The 23,982-nt window shown below is 59.4% G+C and overlaps 1 protein-coding gene and 1 pseudogene across 4 annotated transcripts; both read right to left on the bottom strand.

The window, feature by feature from the left end:
- Positions 1-5,568: 5,568 nt before the first annotated feature.
- SLC25A29 (solute carrier family 25 member 29) lies at positions 5,569-20,366 on the bottom strand. 3 transcript variants are annotated; one of them, XM_079914410.1, is made up of 5 exons: positions 20,229-20,361; positions 15,257-15,389; positions 14,648-14,691; positions 9,015-9,098; positions 5,569-8,697 (listed from the first exon to the last, which is right to left on the bottom strand). In XM_079914410.1, the coding sequence occupies exons 2-5, from the start codon at positions 15,291-15,293 to the stop codon at positions 7,948-7,950; spliced, it is 915 nt and encodes a 304-aa protein (XP_079770536.1). In that variant the 5' UTR covers positions 15,294-15,389; positions 20,229-20,361; the 3' UTR covers positions 5,569-7,947. The 3 variants fall into 3 exon arrangements, with proteins under 3 accessions (XP_079770536.1, XP_079770537.1, XP_079770535.1); XM_079914411.1 differs by lacking the exon at positions 15,257-15,389 and having other exon boundaries at positions 20,229-20,366; XM_079914409.1 differs by lacking the exons at positions 14,648-14,691; positions 15,257-15,389; positions 20,229-20,361 and adding an exon at positions 9,504-10,829.
- LOC307182828 (small nuclear ribonucleoprotein E-like) lies at positions 12,303-20,333 on the bottom strand (annotated as a pseudogene). Its single transcript, XR_013831807.1, has 2 exons — positions 20,229-20,333; positions 12,303-14,691 (listed from the first exon to the last, which is right to left on the bottom strand). The product of XR_013831807.1 is annotated as a small nuclear ribonucleoprotein E-like (transcript).
- Positions 20,367-23,982: the final 3,616 nt, after the last annotated feature.

The following is a 23,982-nucleotide window of genomic DNA, read 5'->3' as shown; positions in this document are numbered from 1 at the left end:
CCGGCTGCCTCGGCTGCCCGGGGCAGATCCTTGTGGGTCTCCTTCTGGCACAGGAATGGGAACTCCTAGGATTCAATCTTTCTTGTGTTAAGAAATGCTTTCATAACATAACCTCAACTCCAAGATGGACTAATGGGCCAGAAGGAGTTTAAATGAGAACCTCACCCGCTTTTTTTTTTTTTTTTTTTTTAAGAATTCAGAACCTTTAAGACCCAGAGCACGGTTTCAGGCCGTAGTAAACAGCAACATTATTATAATTTGTCGTTTTTCTTTTTTGGGTTTTTTTTTGGCCATGCGGCATGTGGGATCCTAGTTCCCAGACCAGGGGTCGAACCTGTGCCCCGTGCAGTGGAAGCGTGGAGTCTTAACCACTGGACCGCCAGGGAAGTCCCTTCACCTACTTTTTTTTTTTTTGCGGTACGCGGGCCTCTCACTGTTGTGGCCTCTCCCGTTGCGGAGCACAGGCTCCGGACGCGCAGGCTCAGCGGCCATGGCTCACGGGCCCAGCCGCTCCGCGGCATGTGGGATCTTCCCGGACCGGGGCACGAACCCGTGTCCCCTGCATCGGCAGGCGGACTCTCAAGCACTGCGCCACCAGGGAAGCCCTCACCTACTTTTTAGAGGGCACAGCCAAATGAAATTCTCATGCACTTGGGTCCATGACCCTCACTCAGTGTTAGTTCTGGAAGCTTCTGTGGCAAAAAGAAAAGCTTACTAAAACTGAGCTAGACTCTTTAACACTTGGTAAATATACTGAGAACTAGATAGGATTTAGGGACTGGGGAACGAAGTACTCCCCCACCCTCACCCAGCCAGGCTCCTGTGACTTATGTACTGCAGATCAAGGTTTATTATTACCCCTTAATTCATGTGACTTTACCTCCTCTTTGCTAATGATGGAGGGGCTGCTGACAGAATGTGGCTGAGGGGGCACGTCCACGTGAGGCCCAGACTGCTGAGTGAAGGGCCAAGGTCGAGCTGAGCCGAGGAGCAGCCATGGTGAAAAACTGCGCATCTTCAGGCGTGAGATGGGAAGGACCTCGGATTGTGAGGGCTTTGGCGTTGCTTTCTGTGGGCACCCCCAGGTAACAGCGAGACCAGTGTCCCTCCTCCACGTGCCTGTACCCCCACCCGGCGAAAATACCATTTGTTGAGAGCTGTGCCCAGGACCGTGCCCGGCATTGTGAACACCCTCTCAGTCATTCCTCCAAACTGCCCTTGGAGGAATTCCACAGATCACCCCATGCCATGGATGAGGGGCACTGGTGAAGGTTCGGGCAGCCACAAGTCAAAGCCCAGGCTACCTGGCTCCCAGCGGCACTCTGTTTGCCCCAGAACCCTCAGCCTGAGTTCATCTCCAACCCCCTTTCAAAGAAGCCCTGGTCCCTGTCTGTGGTGGACGCCATGGCCTCTGGGCTCCCAGCTAGGCAGCCTCTCTGGCTCTTAGAAGAGAGCATCTCCTGGTCTTGGATCTGGCTCTCCAGGCACTCCCACTGCCAGCAGTTTTTCAGCTCCTAGATCTGGCCCCTGCGGCCTGCCGTCACTGCCGTGCCAGGTTCCAGCGTGGGAGCTGTCACCGCACCGGAACCTCCAGTGACTCCCTGCTTGTACCCGGTAAAACCCTAAGCCCCAGCCCCGACCTACTTTTCCAGCCTCTTGCCTCCCTCTTGGACGTTTTCATTTCCAAAGCTTCCCTGTCCTTGAATTGCCAGGTTTATTCATACCGCTGAGCACCAATGATGTGTCACGCCCCGTTTCAGGTGCTGATGGGACCGCACTAACTAAGGGTACTAGGATTACATCTAGTAGAGGAGATGGCAAGAGACGATAAAAGATAAGTATGGGGGGGTGCTGTGAAAGAAAAGAGAGAAAGGGGCTGGGGAGGGAGGGCAGCCTCAGGGCAGGAGGCCCCAAGGAAGGGTGTGCTTGCCTGTCTGGAAGCGACCTGCCTTCTGCAACGTGTTGCTTATGTACTGGATCCCCCGAGTGTCCCCGGAGCTGGTGGCCAGAGACCCGCTCCAGCTCTGCCCACCACTCCCCCACACCCCAGGCTCTGCCATGGCGAGTTCAGGCTCTGGTCCCAGGTCCCACGCTGCCTCGCACCTCCGGCTTTGGAGCAGCTCGGCCGTGGGGGGACCGCGGGTGGGGCGGGGGGTCGTGTCCGGGCTGGTGGGGACAGGTGCCCGCGTGCGCGGCGTCGAGGTGCCGGGACCCCGAAAGCCAGCTCCCCTGGAGACGCCTGGCCATTTCGGGAGCCCGAGTGCCATGGGAAGCTTAGGGGCCCTCCGCCTCGGCACCCCATGGCCCCCATGCCCGCCGCGGGCCAGGGGGAGGGGACACGGTGGTTGGAAAGGCCTTGGCATTCGACCAACACGAAGGGCACATGACCTTGGGCCTGTTGACCTTGGGCCTCAGGAGCTTCCTCTTCCTGGATGGAAGATGGGAGGCCTGCTCCACCGTGAGGGGCCGGCAGGGGGACCAGGGGCCAGCCTCGGAGTCCAGGAGGACGAGGCACCCGCCCTCCAGGGACCGAAGGCAGGAGGGGAGTGGGCGCTCGGCTGGCCCCCAGGAGAGGCCGGGAGGGCGGTCGGGGGGGCGTCGGGGGTCATCTGAGCGGGCCTGGGGCTGGGAGGGCTCCTGGCACACGCCCAGACCAGGGAGAGGGCGGTGCCTGCCCGTGGAGGGTGGGGCAGGGGGAGCAGCGGCCCCAGGAGGCCTGGCCATCTCGGCTGAAGTCAGGACCTGTATCGGGAGGGTGGGAGACGCTGAGGCTTCAGTGAGGGGGGCGTGGGAGCCCCCCAGGCCAGCGCTGCTTTGTCTCCGTCACCCTCCTTCCGTGGGCCAGGGGCTGGGCTGCTCATCTTCCCTCCCCCCCAGCCCCTCTCTGCTGCAGTCACCCCCTTCTAGTGCCAGGCCTCAGGCTCCCCACCACCCCTGGTGACCTCAGCATCTGTCCTAGGATGGCCCACCCCCGTCTGGCCTGTCTGTTCCTTGGCTTCTTCCTCCTGATGACCCCACCCCTGAATGCACTGCCATGGCTGCCCCCAAATTGCCTTGTCTTCACTGACACCCGCCCCCTCCAGTCTGTCCCTGGGCGTCCTGCTCTCTGATTGCCACTCCTGCCTCAGCCTGCAGGCTGCCAGCAGATCACCCGTCGCCATTCGGCCACTCAACCCCATGTCCCGGCTTCACTCTCCTGCATCCTTGCCTTCCCTCCCTCTGCGTAGGCTCAGCTCCCAGCAGCCGTAGCTAGTGGCCCTGGTCACGGTGGACACTGCCTCCCCCACGGAGCCCGGGTGGGTGCCAAGAGGTCAGGGTCTGGGTACCAACGCAGCAAGGGAGTTGAGACCAAGGCTCGCACAGAGTGGGCGCTGGCCTGTCCCAGGCTCCTCTGCTACGTGAACTGCCACTCCAACCGCAGAACTTGACGAGTCGGCCGCCAGGAGTCGGCGGGGCGGGTAGGGTGGGAGCCCAGGCTGATCCTGGTTCTTGTGAAGCTCCCGCCGGTGGGTGGAGGACGGCCGGTCGCCGTGAGGGCTGTGGGCCCACAGGGCCTGGGGCTCTGGCCTCGTGACCCTGGACAGGGCCCCCCGCCCCCCGCTGGTGTCCTCTGTTGGGCTCTTGGGAGTATTAAAGTGTGTGTGTGTGCAAAGGGCTGATCCGTTGTTCCTGCAGTCACAGGAGCCCGCCCCCCATGGGGGAGCCATGAAGGCCCCAGCTCTGTGTGGGGCGAGGGGCTTTTGACCAGGAGAATTGATTACATCAGTGAAGGCGGGCCAGGTGGGGCCAGTGAGGATGGTGTCAGGAGGAGGGGCATGCTTTGTTCACTCCCTGTGCCTGGGGCCCAAAGGATAAAAAAGGAAAAGGAGAGAGGCGTGAAGGGGCACGGGGAAGGGGACGCACTTTCCCACGGCCGGCCTCCGTGCTGCAGAAATCGGGGAAAACGGTTGGTGGGTTGACTCGGGGTTTCCCTCAAACTGCATGGGGGCTTCACCGGTCTCCCTTCATTCCCCAGTGGCCCCGCCCACCTGCCACTGGCACCCTCCCTTCCCAGTCTGGAACTGCCCTTTGGCTCAGATGCCCCCATCCAGGCTTGCCTCCTCTTGCCCAGTGTAGCCCACTCACCTCACAGCCTCCTGGGGGGGTCTTCAAGGCATGACCCAGATCACCCCCCACCCCGGGCAAAACCTGCCAGCTCCTTACCGGGTCGTGATGCATTTGGCTACAAATGACAGAGAAACCAAGGAAGAGTGTGTGACTGGCCTTCCGCAGGCCAGGCTGGTTCAGTGGCCCACCAAGGCCACGGGGCCAGCTCTATCCCCACTGCACCTGCAGGCATCCTGTCCCCATTTCATCAGTAAAAGGGGGCAGGGTCAGAGGGCAAGGGATGTGTCACAGCTGCGTGTGTCCCTTTCACAAAGCTTTCTCAGAAGCCCCAGCCACAGCTTTCATCTCACTGGCAGGATCTGGGACCCATGGCCACCTCTAGCTGCAAGGGAGTCTGGAAAGGTGTTTTTTTATTTTTCTGGACACACTGAAGCACAGAACAAACTGGGATTCTAGGCACCTGGGAGCGTCTGCCACGCCGCCCTTCCTTCCCGTCCTCCCTCCCAGGCCTTGGCTAAATCTGCCCCCTCAGCTCCAGCCTCACTGTCCCTCTGTGGCCTGGTCAGCTGTTGCCCTTCCTCCAAGACTGTTCAGCTGTCCCCATCCAGTTACTGTCCCAAGCGTAGCTGAAAGAATAAAGTAAGGAATGCTCACCCGATGAAAGGCCATGCAACTGTTCACAAAAACATGGCCGACTGGAACACACTGATAAGGAAAGGTGTCTGTTGTGGATTGAATTGAGTCCCCTCAGACGTGTTGAGGTTCTTAACCCAGGTGCCTGTGAATGTGACCTTATTTGGAAACGGTCTTTGCAGGTGTTATTAGTTAGGTCATCCAGGAGTAGGTGGGCCCTTAAGCCAACGCCTGGTGTCCTTATAAAAAGAGAAGACAGGGAATTCCCTGGCTGTCCAGTGGTTAGGATGCCCGCTTTCACTGCCGGGGGCCCGGGTTCAATCCCTGGTTGGGTAACTAAGATCCTGCAGGCCGCATGGTTCCGGGTTGGGGCTGGGGAGAGAAGACGGAGACCCACAGGGGAAAAGGGCACATGAAGATGGAGGCAGACACTGGAGGAGCGATGTGCTTACAAGCCAAGGACTGCTGGTCACCAGGTGCTGGAAGAGGCCAGGAGAGATTCTCCCTCAGAACCTCCAGAAGGAACCAACACTGCTGACACCTGAATTTCACACTTCTGGCCTCCAGAACTTAAGAGGATAAATGTCTGTTGTTTTAGCCACACAATCTGTGGGCTGTTGTTATGGCAGCCCTGGGAAACTGCTACAATCTCCAAGATAATTGTCAACTGAAAAAAGCAAAGAACAGAACGGTCAGTACCTGGGCCGTGCTTTGCGGGAGCGTGGATGTTCCCACGTGCTGGGACTCGCCTGGGACGTGCCGGGAGGGGTGCACGGCTGGGAGGCGAGGACCCGGTTTTTCTCTTCGCAGCATAGCCTGGGTTCCGTTTGCATTTTTTACTTTGTAATGTTAATATAGTATTCATTGCAAATAAAACAAGTAAAAATTCAAATCAGGGAGAAAATAAAATGTCAAAAAATCCACACAAACCCTACACCTCTCCCAAGCCCTCCTCCCGCCTGAGTCTTTGGTAAGGTTTAACCATCGCAGCATGGATGGGAGTGGGGGACCCTGGGCTTTAGCAATTGCCTGGTTTCTTTCAGAGGGAAGAGAAGTGAGAGAGAGGCCAGAGGAACCTCACGGGGGAAGGAGCTGCTGCCTGGGACCCGGGGGTCAGGGGGAACACCGCTGGGTTAACAGAGCCTGTGACGTGTCTGAGGACACCCTGCCCGGGGTCACCTGCCAGCCCCTTCCCACCCTCCTGTCCCCGGAAGCTGCAGACAAGCCTGACGTCACAGGCTGATGCTGGGGATTCAACGGGGTGTGAAGGCCCAGGAGAGCTGGCCCCTCCTGCAGCGGAAGCTGGGCCCTCTCCTGCCTTCCTCTGCGGGCGGGCGGGGGCTTCTGGCTCAGCAGTTGGAAGGAGCGTCCAGGCTGTAGCTGTGGAGACTCAGCGTGTCCAGGATTGACTGCAGGAAGCTGGGCAGAAGTGGGGGTGGGCAGACATGAAGACACTCCTTTGGCAAGCGAGGCTTCCTCCAGGAAGCCCTCTCAGATCACTTAGGTTGGGCTAGGTCTAACCTCAGAGGGACAGGTCCATTCGCCCTTCAGAGCTCCACTCAGACCTCCCCTCCTCCGGGAGGCCGAGTCTGGCCTCAGCTCGTGTCCCCTGAGCCCTCCCACCTCAGTACTTGCAGAGAGCTCCTAGCACAGGTCGCCTGCCCTGCCCAGCGGGAGGATGGACGGGGCCCAGGCCTCCCATCACCCGGTCACAACAGTCACGGAGAAGCGCTTGCTGCCCGGCTGCGACTGTGCTCAGCATGTTTGTGAGCCGTACTCCCTTAATCCTCACGCCTCCATTAGCCCCATTTTGTAGATGAGGAAACCGAGGGTCTGGAGGTACCCCGTAGCTGGCCCAGGTCAGGCAGACCACCACCATGCTGGCCCCTCTGACTCGTGTCGGGGTGGGACTGAGACCTCTTCCTCTACGATACACAAAGCCCCGCTGTCTTAAAAAAACAAAGAACACTTTATTCCCTTGGCGGTTTCTGTACAATGATGCCACGTGTACAAGGTGGGAGTCCTGTCCTTCCTTGAGCACAGCCTGCCTCCTGGGAGAGCTTATCACTTTGCCCAAGAGGCTGAGCGCCACTCGGGGCAAAGGAGGCCACAGTCACCTCCAACTTGTGCAGAAGCATCCTCCTCCCCGCCTATTCCCACGGCCATGAGGCACTGGATGCGCCCGGGCTGCCCTGAGCTCACACCACAGCCCCGCTTCTAGTGACAGCCCCTGGAGCGTGGGCTCAGATGCCCTTCGGCCTGGAGGGGCCCAAACTGGCGGTACCTGTGCCCACTTACAGGCCCTGCGATGATTCACAGGGACACGAAGCATTGAGGTTGCCTGGGAAAGACACCATTTCCTGGGGAACCCTGGTGTTGGTTCCTGGCCGTTGGTAGTGGGCCAGAGCCCCAGACATCCGCTGACCCACGTCCCCATTTTACAGATGGGCAGCCTGAAAGCCCAGAGGGTGAAAAGACTTCTCCTTGCCATGGCTGTATTTACCTGTTGAGATCTCCCCTCCCACTGACCTGTGCCCGCTCCCCCACCCCGGCCCCTAGGCCAATACGGAGCTTCCAGAAGGTCTCATGGCTTCTTAGTGGTCCCCCAGATTACCCTCCAGTGGGAGCGTCAGGGGTAGGGGTATTCCCAGCCTTGCCACATGGAGAAGCTGGAGTGCACTGGCAGAGGATTCAGTTCTATGACACCAGGAGCCCCTGAGCTGCCTCTCTGTCCCTAACACAGACTGGACAGGTGGCCGAGAAGTGTCCTGAGAGCTCCGCCAGGTGGAGGATTTGCAGCGTTAGCGAGTCTCTGGCAAGCTCATGGGTGGGTCATCAGAGACCCCATAGTGGTGTGGCTGGGACCCCAGGAAAGGGCTGGCGTGTTGGCTGGGTTTCTGGAAGACTCCAAGTAACAGTGCCAGGCTGGGCGCCGCAGGGGCATCATCTCTGAGCTTCCTGACTGTACAACGTGGGCATGAGGATCCCCATTTCACAGAGGAGAAAACCGAGGATGTCAAATTTGTGGCCAGGGTCACCCAGCTCGGGCGTGGAATTCAACCCAGGTCTGATGGAGTCCACAGCCCACGGGGTCTGGGAGTCCGGTGCAGGGCGGTTGGCGTCGGGGGCCCAATTTATGTCTAGGCTGCGTTTTGGAAAAGCGGCCCCGGGAGAGGTCGGGCCCTCGGGTGCCGGGGGCCCCGGGTGTCACAGGCTGGAGGGCTGGGCCAAGGCGGGCCCCGCCGGGGCGGCGGGCACGGCATCGCCCTCGGGCCGGGCCTCCTCGCCGCGCGCGTAGCTGAGCACCACGGTGACGGTGGCGAAGGTGGCGGCGTTGACGGGGAAGGCGCGCAGCAGCGTGGAGGCCAGCCCGCGCGTGAAGACGCGCCAGCCCTCGGCGCGGTAGCTCTGGCGCACGCAGTCGAGGATGCCCCGGTAGCGTGGGGCGCCCCGCAGCCCGTCAGCCTGCAGCCGCGACTTGACCACGTCCAAGGGGTAGGTGGAGAGCCAGGACGCGATGCCCGACGTGCCGCCCGCCAGCAGCAGCTTGGGCACCAGCAGGCGGTCGCCCGGCTCGCAGCCCAGCGCGCGTGTCAGCGTGTCGTAGGTGAGGAAGTAGACGCCGAAGCTGGGGGTCTCGCGCAGCAGCGTGGACACCATGCCCCGGTTGACGCCGCGCAGGCCCTCCCGCCGGTAGACCTGCGCCAGGCAGTCCAGGGGCCCGCGGTAGGTGCGGGCCGGCCCCGCCTCCTGCAGCTGCAGCCGCGTCTTGGCCAGTTCCATGGGGCAGCAGATGACACACTGGATGGCGCCCGCCGCCGCGCCCGCCAGGAACTGGTTCAGCGGTGAGTCCCGGCCCAGGGCCCGGAGGGTGTTGCCCTGCACGCCGAACACCAGCGCGTTGATGAAGGTGAGCCCCAGGAGGGGCGAGCCCAGGCCGCGGTACAGGCCCAGCACCTGCGGGGCGCACAGAGACGCGTCAGGGGCGTTCCCGCTTGGAGTCCGGGGTTGCCCAAGCCCACCTCTCCAGGGACCCTCCATGCAGCTGGCAGCTGCCCCGGCCCACCCTAGCGGTACACGAGGATCAAGCAGAATTTTAGTAGAACCGAAGCCCTCAACCTGAGAGGCCTGGGCACTTGCACCCTGCCATTCGCAAAGCCCGGATTTGCCCGACAGTTGCCCCGACGCCTCTTCTTCCAGCTCTGTGGTCTGCGGAGGGCAGCATCCCAGAGGCTGGTTCCCCGCCACACCCCCACCGGCCCCAGGCCACTCACGCCTTCCTGCTTGATGATGGCTTGGAAGCAGTGCAAGGTCCCTCGGTACTGCGGCTTCTCCACGCTCTGGACCTGGAGCCGCACCTGGAAGGAGGGCCCGGTGAAAGGCAGGCTAGTGGAGCCAGGACGCCCAGCTCCCCGGAGCCAGCACTCAGGACACCCGGGGAGGCGCTCTCCAGGAGGCCCGAGGCCAGACCCAGAAGGCAGGGAGCCAGGGAGCTTTCTGTGGCTTTAGGAGTTCCGGGGGGGGGGGGGGGGGGGCGGGGGGCAGGGCTGGGTGTCTGTGCCTCTTCAGGGAAGGCTATCAGCGGGGAGTCACAGGGACAGCCAGCTGCAGAGGGGCAGGGGTCCTCAAGACCCCTGCTTCACTATCTCTGCACCGTGTAGTGACAGTGGGGCATGAGACATCTCTCGAGACCTCCCCACCCTCCCGGTAGCAAATCGTGGCCGACGCCAAAGGGGCTCAGGATCTAACATCCCACCACGCACTCCCTTCATCAGGGGCTGGCAGCGCGCAACGGGCACTGAAAGTGAGGAGCCTCGGGCCTCGTGGGCCTTCCGCTTGGTTTCTGCCAGTGCCCCCCGCTGAGGGCAGTGGTCATGAGTTAGTAAAGCGGTGACAGGAGAGCAGCTGGCAGCCTCCTTGGGGACCGTGTCAGCAACTCTGGGGCCTGGGGGATCAGGCTGCGCTGCCCTTGGAGCCCAGCGGGCCAGAACCTCACTGTGAAAGCGTTCTTTGTTGACCGAGAGCTTATCTCTGTCCTTGATACGCAGGCCCCACAGTGCAGAGCAGAAGCACATTTCCTGAACTCCGAATCCCTGTCACGCGGGTCGGGGTGAGCTAGGTTAGGTCCCATTCCGGGAGCTGGTCTCCGGCTCTGACTCAGAGATTATCACCATTACAGGCATAATCACTGGCTGAAGTGGGTTCGGTCACTCCCATTTCAAAGGTGGGAAGACAGGCTCGGAGATGTTTTGCAGCTCGGTCAGGCTGTCCACTCCAGGGACCTGAGTGGCTGTGTTGGTCGGGGCCAGGGTGGGGTAGGGGTGCTGGCGAGTGCACTTACAGGAACTGTTTTGTAAGGAAGAAAAGAATATACCATCTCGGCACACGAGGACCTCAGCCAACAGCTGGCAGACACTGCTCTGAGAGGCAGCTGACCACCGAGGGCACCCTGCGACGTTCACCCCAGCACCCCTCCCTGCCCTGGCTGCCAGCTCAGAGGAGAGAAGCACAACCACTCGATGAACTTGGAGAACATATTAACACCATGAGCTCTGTCTCAGGTTGTTTTCTGTGATGGGAGGCTCTTCATTTTCCCTTCAATGTTCTGGGGTCTCTGGGGGACTGTCTCTTCCTCCTGTGGTCCCCCGACACTGACACCAAGAGGGCTGTGTCAGCAGACATGACCTGAAACGGAGCTGTTCCCTCCGAGGCTGGACTTTCAGATGCCTCGGGGGAGTCTTTTAAGTCTTGACAGGATGTCATTTGAGGACTGAGGGACCCACCCCTGGAAAAGTGGTCATTCGCACACAAGCCCCGGAGGCTCCCAGCTCCCCGACGGGGCTGGGAGACCCTACGTGAAGACTCCCTGATCCAGAGGGGACTGATTTTTCTCAGCCAGCCCCCAGGGCTCCCACCCCAGGATCTGGGCTGGGCCCAAGCTCACCTCACACCCTCCCTGTCCCTAGCTGGGGAGAGACCTCTGGGGCATGGGGGGTGGGGAGGGGCGTGGCGTGGCGGGGTCCAGGCCCAGGGTCTGATTGGGGGGGCGGGGAGGGGGGAACGACAGAGAAGAGAAGCGTTGGGTTCACCTGGTCTGTACTTACTAGCGCTCTCCGGGGTGAGGCTTAACGCTCATCTACAACAAAGTTACATTTTGCTATGGATGGAGACAGCCCCTAGCTCAGAAAGTAAAGGCGGTTAAAGCAACACAAAATTTCAACATCACATCCAGGCAGGGACCCCCGAGGCCAGCCCCCAGCCTCCCCGCCCCCTCCCCTGCCCGGGCCGGCTGTTCCCTGGTGAAAGAGGGCTCAGACACGGTGTCCCTGGTCACTGTCACATCCAGTGACACAGGACAGAAAATGGCCTTCCCACAGAAACATGTGCGAAGGCGGTGTGTCTGCGGACAGCGGCTGTGGTTCTGGGTGCAACAGAGGAAAACCAAACTTTGGACTCAGATTTTAGCCCCAAAGACCTGGAGGAACAAGCTGCCAATGTTGCAGCCATAAGACAGCGTGGATGGCCATGGAGCACGGGTGTCCCTGCGCGCATAAGACAGCGTGGATGTGGCCATGGAGCACGGGTCTCCCTGCGCGCATAAGGCAGGTGGATGGGCATGGAGCACGGGTGTCCCTGCGCGCATTCCGGAGCCCAGGTCCGAGTTCATGAGGTTCAAGAGGTAAAACAGACCACAGATGAGAAGTTAGGATGGTGGCCGCCTGGAAAAGGGGAGGGCGGAGGTGTCAGGAGGGGAGGGGGGCTTCGGGGGGACCGGCCTCGTTTCTTCTCCCAGGTGTGTGCTTCACGGTGATTCATAGATTCGTACACGGAGCGCGTGCGCACATTTCTCTGTGTGTGACACTTCAATTAAAACAACCACCGCAGAGCTATGAAGTAAATCCCACCTTTGCCAAAAGCAAGCAATATATATGCGCCTGTGTACATGTCTGTTTTTTGGTAGAAATCATTAACAAGGTTTGGGGGAAAGGTTACATAAAGGACTGTTGTCTTTTTGTTTTCTTTTTAGTTTATATGTCTCTGTTACGGTGAACATTTTTTATGACCTACATTACTTTTGTAATAGAAAGTCAACGAAAAAAATGTGTATGTACCCGATGATTAAAAAAGCCATCAAAAAAAAATCACGTTTCCCAATTTTCTTTGAGAATGCTTAACTTTTATAATGGAAAACAGTAAAAAAAAAAAAAAAAAAAAAAAGGCCATTGGTGATAGAGCATTAAATCAAACCAAATGAGTGTCTCCCGAATCAGCACAATTTAATGGTACCTGAGCCCATGGGTGGGACAAGAGTGTCAGTGGTGACTGCTGGGGGTGGGTTTTCTCCCCCTTCCGAATAAAAAGCTTGGCTTTTTTTTTTTTTTAAGAAGGAAACAATGTAAATATTTTAATAAAAACAATCCCACAGCATTTATTGTCATCTGGTAATAACATAAAGGTGAGCAAAACAACACGAATAAATGCTTTAGAACTACACTCCTAACAAAGGACACCTAAACACACTGCATTGCCTTCTCAACAACTTCTCACTTCACTGATCATCTCTAGCTGGAGACACTCTGGAGCACAGTAATGTTATCTCCTTTCAGCGTGATCCGACTCAGCTGTTTTCTTGACTTTGTTTTAGCATGAATCTCTTCTGCATCATCTAATACGGAGTTCATATACTCATCAAAACCAGTGATACAGCCCTCTATCTGCATATTCACTTGCTCATAAAGCCACACCTGAATCCCAGATTTTGCAAGCATCGGACGATAAGATCGATGGGATGCACCTGCACCTTCCGCACCTTCCGGCCCCGGCCCCGGTACGCCATGGTGGAAGTTCACGAAGACCACACTACCCCGCACACCAAGAGCTTGGCTTTTTAAAGACAGCTTTGCCCAGATGGGATGCTGGTGGGCCACGGTGGCAAAAACACAGTTCCAAACGGATCTCCTCAAAGCCCACCCTCCAGGTGCCAGGTAAGGTGGGGGGAGAGGGGTGTCCCGGGGGCAGGAACCCAGTGGGGCAGAGGCTCCTGTGCTCAAATTACTGCCGGGGGTGCTGGTCATGGTTCAGAAGGTCCGAGGGAGCTAGAGACGCCAGAGCAAAGTGCCCCCCAGCCTGGCGGGCCTGACTGAGGGGCCGGGGGCGGGGAGCTGCAGAAGGCCTGGCCAGGCCTGGCCGAGTCCTAGCTCAGAGAGGCCTCTGCAAAGCTGGGCTGAAGAAGTGACTCGGAGACACTTCCTGGCTGGATGCAGCTCCGAGAGGCATTCGCAACACATGAACACGCGACAGAAACACAGCACGACGTGGACCCTGCTCGGCTGTCCTGGGCTGCTCTGGCCCGTGGGCAGGCCCCGGGGGGTGGCCAGCTGGGCAGACACCGGAAGCCGTGCGGACAGGCTGCCCCAGCACCTCACTCTCACAGGCCCATATGGGGGCTCAGGGGCTGCTGAGTGGCCAGAAAGCCCGGCCTTTCCAACTCCTCCCCAAATGCGCTGAGTGGCTTGGAAGGAATAAGGAATTCCACGACCTTCGGAACCAGCACTTCACCCGGCACAAACTGCACTGTCGAGCACCGGGCCCAAAGGCCTCAGTAATCTTGCCAACCCCTCACTGTGCAGGTCAGAACTTTACCCAGAGGTAAAGTGACTGACCCACAGTCCCATGACAGATCAGCCGGGCAGGGGGCCCGGAGCTGCACAGGCCCAGGGACAGACTTATTTTTTTTGGCAGGGGGTGGGGTGGGGGGCGGGGGAGACTTTGCTGAGTGGCTTGAGGGATCTGAGTTCCCCGACCAGGGATTGAACCTGGACCCTCAGCAGTGGAAGTGGGGAGTCCTAACTACTGGACCACCAGGGAATTCCCGGGACAGACCTTTTTAAAGTCAGAGCCAGTGCATAAGGCAGGGCCCTCACGCCTCTGCTGGAGAAAATCCCTGCCCTAGTTCACAAGACTTGTTCTCAGCCCAGGAACACCTGGGTTCCTGAAGAAAGAGGAGACAGGGAGTCCTCTCAAACCCACCTAGGGCTGACGTCCTCGCCTGCGCTCTGCCCTCGCCCCCCTGGGAAGAGATGCCAAGTTCAGTGTTCACAGCGGGACACCAGGTCTGGCCGAGTGCCTGCTGCTGGCAGCTCACCGGGCTCCCAGGGGAAGCCCGCAAGGAAGGGTCCTGACGTGGCTACAGCTGAAGGACCAAAAAGCCCCAGAAACGGGGGTATCTTATTTGGGAATTTCCAACTGGGTATGCGGACTTCCTTGGTTTCCGTTGAGGTGCCGGAGAACCTGGGGCCCGACGACGTGCCAAGGTGTGGGCTCGCAGAGGGGAACTGGGCGCCGGCCCCGGGGCCATGCTCAGGAGCCACCAGCACCCTACAGGTGCACACCAGCCCTCGGGAAACGACTGCTCAGTTTCTCAGCCCTGATCACCACCGCTCTGTGAAGATCACGGTCACGGGAAAGGCTGACAAGGTTTGATTTTTCTGCATTTTCTCCCTGAACTTTCTTTCTTTTTCAGGAAGCTGTCTGGAGGAGTTCTGTGTAAAAACGGGGGGTGGGGGTGCCCCTTGCTCTGGGTGGGAGGAAACCTGTCCTTCGGCCCCTCAGTCCCAGCTGGCCAAGCCCCAGAATGGAGCTCCAAGTTCAGCCCCAGCTGGGAGACTGCAGGGACAAACCTGGGAGGAAAGGCCGACTTGGCCCGGTGGACAAGCTGCCTCTCACCTGGGCAGCAGGGAGAAGAACCCTGACTCTACCTTCATTCTAGAACCTGTGGGAGGACCTTGGAAGGGCTCCCAAGGTGGTGCCCAGAAAGGGGGGTCCAGCCACCAGGACGCTGCAGGCCGCCCTCCAATGTCTGTGCCTCCACGAGGGCCTGAGAATAAAACCTCGACGAGAGACTCACCTTGACCGTGTCAAACGGGTGTCCCACCAGCACACCTGCCACACCTGGAGGGAGAAGGGAGGACGTGTGACCCAGATGCCTCGGAAACCGCAGCGTGGGGCACGGTTCTGGCAAGGACGTGCCTGGCACATCCGGAGAGCCCCTTAATCCTCCGCGTGAGGGTAAGTGAGGGTGACCGCCCCGAGGTCAGGCCAGCACCTGGCCAGCTCAAAGCTGGTGACCCTCCCTCCGCCCTGCTGCTCACTGCAGGTGACAACAGAAGCTCCCCCTTGGGAGGCTGCACGTGCCATTTCTAAGATGCTCACATCACTCCAAATACCTGGCACGGCTGGGGGCTCCAGGGCTCTGGACTTGGGGCCGGTCCCTCGCCCAGATTTGAACTTTCCCTGTCATTTACCAGCTGCTCGAGCTCACAGAGAACTCGGTGTCCGAGCATCACTCTCCACCTGTACAGGTGTGAAGATCAACCTCCCCAGGGCTGCTCCTGGCCCCGAAGTGCTGACCCAGGACCTGAGGCGTTCATGCCTGGTTATGTACCAGTCCAGGACCTGTCCGAATCCAGCCCCCCTCAGAGGACAAAGGCTCCCCCTCCAAATGGCCCACAAGCACCTGTCAGAGTCCTGCGTGCTGTGTGCGTTACAAACATCCCTGTGAATCAGGCAGTCTTGTTACTCTGCTTCATGGAAGAAGTGAGGCTCAGTGAGGTCGGGTGACTGCTGCGCTGACTCCCATGCTTTCCTCCCTAGAATTTCATGTGTGTACATCTTACAGTTCTTTTTTTTTTTTTTTGCTATATTTAAATACAGCAATTAAACAGGCTAACATTTGTTGAGTAACAAACAGTAACGTTTCTACCTTCTGGTTACCGTTCTTAGTTTTGTCCGTGTACCAACTCTCTTTCTTATGTATGTAAAGAAAGGACCATTAGCCCGTTTTACAGATGAGGAAACTGAGGCATAGAAAAGTAATATGTCCATGCCACACAGCTAGGTAAGCGGTGGAGCCGAGATCTGGACCCAAACCTTCTGGCCCTGGAGCCGCCCTCCTTAACCACTCAGAGCTAACTCCCTGTCAGAGCTGGTTAGCATGTTCATGGATGCCCAGAGTCAACGGGAGTTACTACGCTTCTTCATAAATTGAATTTTTAAAAATTTATTTATTATTATTATTACTTTTTGGCCGCACCGCACAGCATGTGGGATCTTAGTTCCCCGACCAGGGATTGAACCCGTGCTCCCTGCACCGGAAGCGTGGAGTCTTAACCACTGGACTGCCAGGGAATTCCCCCATAAATTGTATTTTTAATCCTTGTATAATGTCCTCTTCATCTTAATGCTTCGGACCTTAAAATCCACTTTGTTTGATATTAGCTTTGCCAATCCTGCTTTGTTTTTGGTCACGTGTGTCTGGTATAGTTTTGTCCAGTTCCTAATTTTCAACCTTGTCTTACTGCTTTGTTTTAGTTGTTCCACAATCTACAGCTGGGTTTTGGTTTCTACTCTGGCCTGCAGCAGTCTCAGATTTTGCCAAGACAAGAGCTCTGACGTGATTCCGTCGTATTTTATGGGCATGATCTATGTACTTCCTTTCTTTTCGACATTTTTGCTGGTTCAGGCAAACTACTATTTATCCCCTTTCTGCTTGCTAATTTCTAACTTCAGCTAAGAGTTACTTCTGCTTTTGAACACTCATAACCCTTATGTAGAAACAGGGTGAGAACCGTCCCTGCCATGGGGTGAGAGTAGGAGGCTCTCTCTGCCCTCTACTGCCCCACCCTACCCCCAAGGGGGTTCCCACCCTGCCAGCTTCCACTGATCTACAAACCCCACGGGACTCGGGGCTATCCCATCTCCTCTTCACCTCTCCCGCCATCTCGGGGTCTCTACTCCGATCGTTGGAGCCTTTCTTGACTATGGCCCTCAGTTGTAACACATGGGAGACATGCCCTCTGAATTCCTGCTCATCTGCAAAATCTGCTTCTTTAACGCCATTAGGGAAAACAGTCCTGTGCTCTGGTGAGAATTCCGGGCCCAGGCCATTAAGGGCGGCAACGTCCCAGAATCTTCCGGTTTCCAGTGCAGATGAGAAATCTGTTGTCAGCGTGTCTGTTCTCCTTTATCAATAACTTATTTATTCTATGAAGAAGCCACTGAGATTTTATCTGTAGATTTCGGGAATGTCACCAGGAGATACCAAGGGTGTTGTCTTTTTCCTTTAAAAGAACCCAGCCTGGAACTCTCCCAGCACAGACTAGCCTTTTCCTGATCAGAGAAAATTTCCTCTATTATCTATTCATCATCTCCAGACCTTTTTCTCCCTCTGGGACCCCTAACATTCAAGGTGGGTGAAAAGACACCCCAAGCCTGTCTTTCCCCTCGAGACTTCCACCTCTGTGTTTCTGATCTTCGAGACACACTTTGTTTTTATCGCTTGAGATCTACCTTCTTTTTCATTTCATGTTTCGAATTTTCTGAATTTGAAAATCCTAATTCTAGGACCTCCTCTCGTGGGCTGTAACTGGATCTCCTCGGGTTCTGGAAACCTAACACTGCCTGGGGTGCGTTGCCTGGCCTTCCTTCTCTCTCCAGCCGTGCCCCCTGCAGCCAGGCCCAGCTGGGGTGGGGGTCCCCTTCCTGTGGGTGGATGCCCCCGCCTCTGGTCCCAGACTTGCCCAAGTGCTAGTAACAGCCTTCATCAGCCTGTGGGGTGGGAGAGGCGCCCCTCAATCCCACCAAGGGCTCCGAGAGCAGGCAGCTGCATTCCTATTTTCTCCCTTGATCTGAGGGCCCTCAGGCGAAGGGCTGGCGCCCCTCACCCTAAACATCTCCATCTACAGAAACAAGAGTCGGCTACGGGCCTGCCTCCATCAGGGCCTCCAGTCCCCCAAATCCTTACCCTTTTAACCTCCCAGTCACCTTGAGAGCCAGGAAGCCTGAGGGCCGTCTCCCTGAGAGGGGCCTACAGTCACAGCAGCCAAAGTGGACCGTGTCTCCCAACTCCAAAGCCGGTGCCCACTGCCTTACATAAGCTGGCCTTTGAGGGGCAACCCGCATCCCATGACCCTCAAGGGCAGGAGGTGGGACCACTGTCCTGGAGGCGCCTGGCAGAAGAAGTGGTGGGAAGGGACACCAGGATGACTGACCTGTCCCCCATATGCAGGGTCCCACTGCCTACTGTTGAATTTCTCTCCTCCCATCCATGCCTGTGGCAAGGGGACCCCCATTCAGAGCCCAAGGTCAGACCAGGAACTGACCCGTGGTGGGGGAGTGCAGGCGGGCATTGGGACCCTTCCATCCCGGGAGACCTCGGGGAAGCTGGCAATCAAGGTCCCACCCGCACCTCCCCGGAAGGCGAGGTTGAACACGTGGCCCACACTCAGCCAATCAGAGGTGACGTACTGTCCTTCCTCCGGGCAATCTGAATCAAGAGGCACCCCAGCTGCGGAAAGGCAGCCTTCATCTGCCCTGAGCCTCTAGGCCTTGAGGAGCTCAAACCCCAAGGAGCCAGGCAGCTTCTGGGGGACAGGCCCCAGGGCAGGGGCGCCACCTGAGCAAGGTTCCTGGACGGCCCCTCTACTCCAGCCAGGCCGTGCCAGGGGCCCGGAAGGCAGGCCTGGGACACAATCCGGTCACTGTCCTGTGGGCCAGCCCCTAGCGCCCGTGAGGCTGGGGGCAGGGAAGAGCTTGGCAGCCTCTCTCCACTTCTGAGGGCCTAGGTTTCTCCTGGGTCAAATATACCAGGAGAGGGTCTCTCCTACCCTTTCCCGTCACCGCTCACACAGTGCGGGAGAAGGTGGGCACCACCCGCCCCAGGCTTCCACCTGGATCCAGGTAGGGCAGTGGGTTTGGGGGTTGTGGAGTACCTACAGCTCTCCCGGGTGCTGGACCCTGGCCTTGCCCCAACCCTGGGGCCTGGACAGGATCTCTCCCAGGTGGGCTTGGCGAGGATGGGCAGAAGGCATTCCAGGCAGGGTCCTGGGTAAGCAAGAGCCCAGAGTGACTTAACAAGTGTGTCTGGGGGGATGGGCCTGGCCTTAGGATGAGTGTTCCCAGCCCAATCCCCGTGGATCCCAGGACGCCTGCGTGAATACAGAAGGAATCCTGCGCCTCTGGGGAAAGAACCCACTCTGCCTAGCGGAAAGGGGTTGGAAGGGGTGTTGGCCCTGGGGCTGAGCCACCACTGGGGGTGGGTAGAGAAGGGTCTGGGGCCCAGGAGAAGCTGGCAGCCTGGCGGCAGGACGCTCAGGGAGGTCCCTCGAGGGGGACAGGAAGAGCAGAGAGTGGAATGGGGATGGGGGGGATTGAGAGCTGGGTCTACAGAGGCCAACCCCTCCTGTCTCCTCTGGCACCCTGGGCTTGGGAGAAATGCTCCCCAAATTACTGAAAGCTCTGGGGCCTGGAGGCCTGATTGGGTGACCGTCTGGGACACTTCCTGGGCACACCCCCTTCTCCACCAGCCCTCCTCTGGTGCAGAACAGGAAGCTAGCAACGCACTGGTTTAAATGCTAGATGCTCTCCTCTTCCTCCAGGGTGCCCACGGCTGGCAGGCAGCTGAGAGCTTTATTAAAGACAACAGGGGCAGGTGCCGGAGAAGAGAAGCACCTGATGTCAGAGACTGGATGGGGCCTGGGGACACCCAGCCAGCAGCCCTCTCCCCGTGAGGCAGAGCCCTGCCACTTCTGTCCACTCTGCTGAATTCCTGAGGGCTAAACCTGGCTCCCAGTGAATACCTGTTGAATAAATTAACTCTACAAGTGAAAGCAGAGAAACTAAAGGCCAGAGAGGCCAGTGCAGAGCCCGACGCCCGACGGTCAGGCCACAGCAGAGCCCGCACAACACACTGACTCAGGTTCTCCCGGGGACACAGGACCCCAGCGCCACGCCCCGGCTCCGGTGACACGCACGCGTGAGACCAAGGCCTAGCTCGCGCGGCGTGTCAGGCCCACTCTGCCAGCCGGGTGGAGTCTAACCACCAGCAGAACCACGTAGGAAGGGGGCGGGGCGCCAAAGCGTGACTCGGTGCCTGGGGTCGTGCCGGCGCCTTTTACGCCATCTCCCTAGGGCATCGTCCAGTGGCCCCGGCCCCAGCCCCACCCAGACGGCTACGGGAGAGGGGGTAGAGCCAGCTTCAAACTTTCTGGGTCGAGGGAGGGGACCCTGCTCCAGGTGGGCGCGGGCTGGGGGAGGGGGAGAGGGAAATGGGCTCGGGGCCTCGCCGTCCGCCGGCCTCGGGCGAGGAGGGCTGTGGGGCATCCTTCTGGCAGTCCCCTGGCAGCCACGGTACTGTCCCGGAGCGCCAGACCTCTCGTCCGAACGTGCCCTGAAGGACTTAGAAGACACCTGCCCTCGCGGACAGCGTGCTAGGCACCCTCCCGGCTTGTCGGCAATTCACGCCCACGAGAATCCCGTGAGACAAGAGCACTGTTAACCCATTTTACAGACGAGGAATCCCCAGCCTCAGGGTAAGCCACTGGGCCGAGAGCTCGCAGGTGAGCTGGCCTCCCAGCCCGGATGCCTCGCCCCGGCGTCCCGGCGTTCCCGGCCCCCGCACGCGCCCGGGCAGGACCCGCCCGCCTCCTTACCCCCAGCGCATCCAGCCAGAAAGTCGAGCGCCATTGCCGGGTCCTCGGTGAGGCCGCCCTTCCTCCTTGTCCTCTTTCTCTAGCCCCTCGCCGGGCTGGTCGCCGTCGAGGGCTCCCCCTGCCCTGCTGGGCCGGGACTCGGCCTGGCCGCCTCCAGGCACAGAGCACCGCGCAGGCTGGGGTCTGGCGGCGGCGAAGGCGGCGAAGGCGGCGAAGGCGGCTCAGCGCGCGACTCCTCGCCGGGCGCACGTCCTTCGCTGGCCGGCTCGCCGGCCCTTGCTGTCGCCAGCGCACCACCCGTGGTCCCTCACCTCGGTCGGCGTGTCCGGCCCCTCGGACCTGCCGGCCGGGCTCGGGCGGGGCGCAGAGCTCAGCCAACGGGCGGGCGAGGCTCGGACAACACCCCGGGCCCTGCGCGCCGCCGCCGCGCTTCATTGGCTGGGCGGACCTGGGGCGGGCGGGGCGGGAGGCACGTAACAGGCAGGCGGGCGGGCGGGGGAGCTGCCGAGGCGCTGCAGACAAAGAATGTGCTTCGTGCGCCCGCCCGCGCCGCCCCGGGCGGGAGAGGAAGCCGGGTGTGTGCTGCTGCGGGAAGGTGGGGCCCGGCCCGGACGGGGAGCCAACGGCCTGCGCGGCCCAGGAGCTTCCCGGCGTGCGCGATGCGGGTCAGCGGGGCGGGAGGTGGCGTGCGCTCGCTCCGGATTGGGCCTGGGATCCTGGGGCCTGGGTTTAGATCCCGACTCCGCCGCCCAGCCTCAGGGTCCTCGCCTGTATAATGGGGACACGCCGCGGTAACGAACGTGGAAGCGCCAGGACCCTCCAAGGCCTGCAGGCTCGGACACTAATTGTCACACTCCTCGAGCGGCGAAACACCCCCTCGGGGAGTCTTCGCCCCTCCCGTCTGTGCGCCCTCCTGGCGGCGGCCCTGCGGCTTCCGGCCGCCTGGCTCACCTCGGGAGGGGCGAGGGGCGTGGTCAGGCCCTCGCGGGCCCGCACCTGAGCGCGAACTGCGGGAGCCGCGGAAGGTTGTGAGGCGGGGGAGGTTCCTGGACTGGTCCGAGAGCCGCGAGGCGGGAGAGGCCAGATCGCGGCGCCTCCATATCGGCGGCCAGGCGCTGTGTGGCCGGAGGGGACGGTCCTCGAGCCGCGGCTCTGGGAGGCCTGCGGGCCTGGAGAGCCGGGCGGAGGGGAGGGAGGGTGCGAAGGCGAAGTGGGAGGGCGCTGGGCTCCTGTCTACGCGGGTGGCTGGGCGGCGGGGGGTCGGGGGGGTTAAGTAGGAGCCGAATCCGACGCCGCTCCCCGCCCCTCCCCCCCAGTCCCCGAGATTGGCAGTGGCAAGGGACCCCCTCCCTGCTCCCTGGGGAGGGTCCTGGTCAGAGACTTCCCCCCTGCCCTCCTTCCCCAGCGCCTCACGAAGTCCTGATTGGCCGGTTGGGACCGGGCTTGGCTGGACGCTTCCTCACAATGGGAGTCAGGTGACACCTTCAGGCCTGCGCCCAACTTCCTTCTTCGTGCTCCTGTGGTCAGGACCACACCTTGCGGTGTGGCAGATCACACAGTTCTTTTATTTGCATTTTACTGTTTCTGAAATCGACACGGGGGTTGCCGTGGACATGTATCTCATGGACAGGTTTTAAATATTATATATACTTGGTACTAGGGGGTATATGTCAGGAGAATGTACAATAAGTAGTGAACCCTGGTGGTACAGAGGCCACTAGGAATCCGACGATTATGTGCGGTTTCCTTTTCTTCTTCTTAGAATCTAAATAGAACATTCCGTAAGCAGAGACCCAAACCCAGGTCTGCTGACTCCTAGTCCAGTGCTTGTGATGGCTGGTGGGCCCTGAGCTAGGGGTCTGGAGGCCTGGGTTTGAACATCGCCAGCCTCTGACCCAGCTCAGGCCTCAACAAGGCCCATGAGCCAGAAAAGCATGTGGGCCCCAGGAGCAGCCCAGACTCAAAACAGGGGCAGGAGTTGGCTGGAGACCTCTGAGGCCGTGGCGATTAAACTGGACAACCTACGTCCAGGTGACTCACCTCTAGGAACAGGGGGTCCCTGGGTGACTGAGGCCTCAGGAGATAAAGCACAAATGCCTGTAGCATCCGTCCCTGTTTTTGGAGGTTTGAGAGGAGAGTCAAGTGCCTTAACAGGGCAGTGAGTCAGAAGATTATTATGGACCAATTCATAAGGAGACAAAGAGGACCCGCTTTGTTTTGCTTTTAAGAGAACACAAGTGCCTTTAAGTTAATGCCATGCTTGGGGCAGGTGGCATGAGCCCTGACTCCTTGGGGGGGGCGGTCCTTGGGAAGGGGCCCAGCAGCCTGGTGCACAGTAGGCACTCAATATTTGAGCTTCAGAAAGCTCCTTGGAGGGAAGCCCTGTTCGGGCCGACCCTACAGGGATCCAGGTGGGGGAGCTGGTAGCTGGAGGGTGGGATCCTACAGGCCAGGGAGGAGGGGTGAGGTGTGAGGCCTCTAGCTGTGCATCCTGCTGGGAGGGCTTGGAAGTGGGGCTGGGCTGCGGGGGAGCCAGCGTTCAGGCTGAGGCGTGTCGGGTCTGGGGACAAAGGTCCAGTATGTGGTGAGCAGTAGAGGGGTGGGCTCTGGGGCAGGTCTGCCCACAGCGGCGTGTTGGAGAGGCCTAGGCTGTGGGTGCTGGGCAGTGGCCTCCAGCTGGGAGCACCCCAAGGGCAAGTCCAGGGTCTGTCCCGTTCATCCCAGGGTGTGCTGGAAGCAGCATTTTCAAGGCCGTGAGGAAGGAGTAAAAGCAGGCACTGCGAGGGGTGCGCCGCTGGCTTACTAAACCCTACGACCACAGCTCCTGAAAGCCGCCTCTCCCTGAGAATCACGCATGTCCCCGCTGCCCGGGAATCCCTCCCCCGGCTGGTGCTCTGGGCCTGGAGCAGACCCTGGACCACATACAGTGTCACTCTAGGAACTGGACGAAAGCAGGGCATGGGGATGGGGTGGGGGGAGACCCTCCTCCCTGACCTCCTGGGCCTTCGATGACAGCTGGGGAGAGACCCAGAAGCGAAGAAGTCGTGGCCAAGTAAATGAGTACGTCCAGACAGGCCTGCGTTATTACATCAGCCGCTGGGGCCTATGTCTGTTCTTCTTCATTTCCTGAGGCTAAAATTACAGCACAGAATGTGCTCTTTCAAACTTCTCACGTTCCACGGGGCCCCAGGACACTTCCCCCTCCCAGGGGAGGCCACCTTGCGGGGCTCAGACCCCAGCCTTTAAGAGGTGGGAGGGGCCCAAGGCCAGAGCAGTATGAGGACAGCTGGGAGGGGAGAAGTGGCACAGGGGACCAGGGGTCAAGCCAGGTCACTGAATGCACGGTAGAGTTTTTATTTTGCACAGCTTTTATAACTTCTTCCACAAGACAGTTTGGGTTTGGAAAATTTAGAAACACGAGCAGGTAAAAAAAAAAAATGGGTCGTAAATGTTCTCACCTTGGAATCTGATGAATTCAGTGACGGGAGGCTATTTGGACCCCGGGTGGGGTGGGGAGTGAGGTTGGAGCTCAAGGTGTCACAGGGTGAGTGGGGTGAGGGTGGACCGAGGCACCTGCTGTGTAGACCTTCTGGGGTGTTAGGCCATGCCGGAGGGTGCGCAGGGCGAGGCTGGGGGCCAGGGCAGGCGTGATTCTAGGATGGAAGCCACCGGAACAGGTTCCAAAGCTCCTGGGCAAAGGCTGGTGGGGGGGACAGGGCTGTCAACTGGCCCCCCTCTCACTTGGAATAAAACC

This window comes from Stenella coeruleoalba (genome assembly GCF_951394435.1).
Source record: "Stenella coeruleoalba genome assembly, chromosome: 2".
Lineage (NCBI taxonomy): Eukaryota > Metazoa > Chordata > Mammalia > Artiodactyla > Delphinidae > Stenella > Stenella coeruleoalba.
Note: the sequence above shows the minus strand (reverse complement) of the source record. Positions and strands in the feature narration are given on the sequence as shown.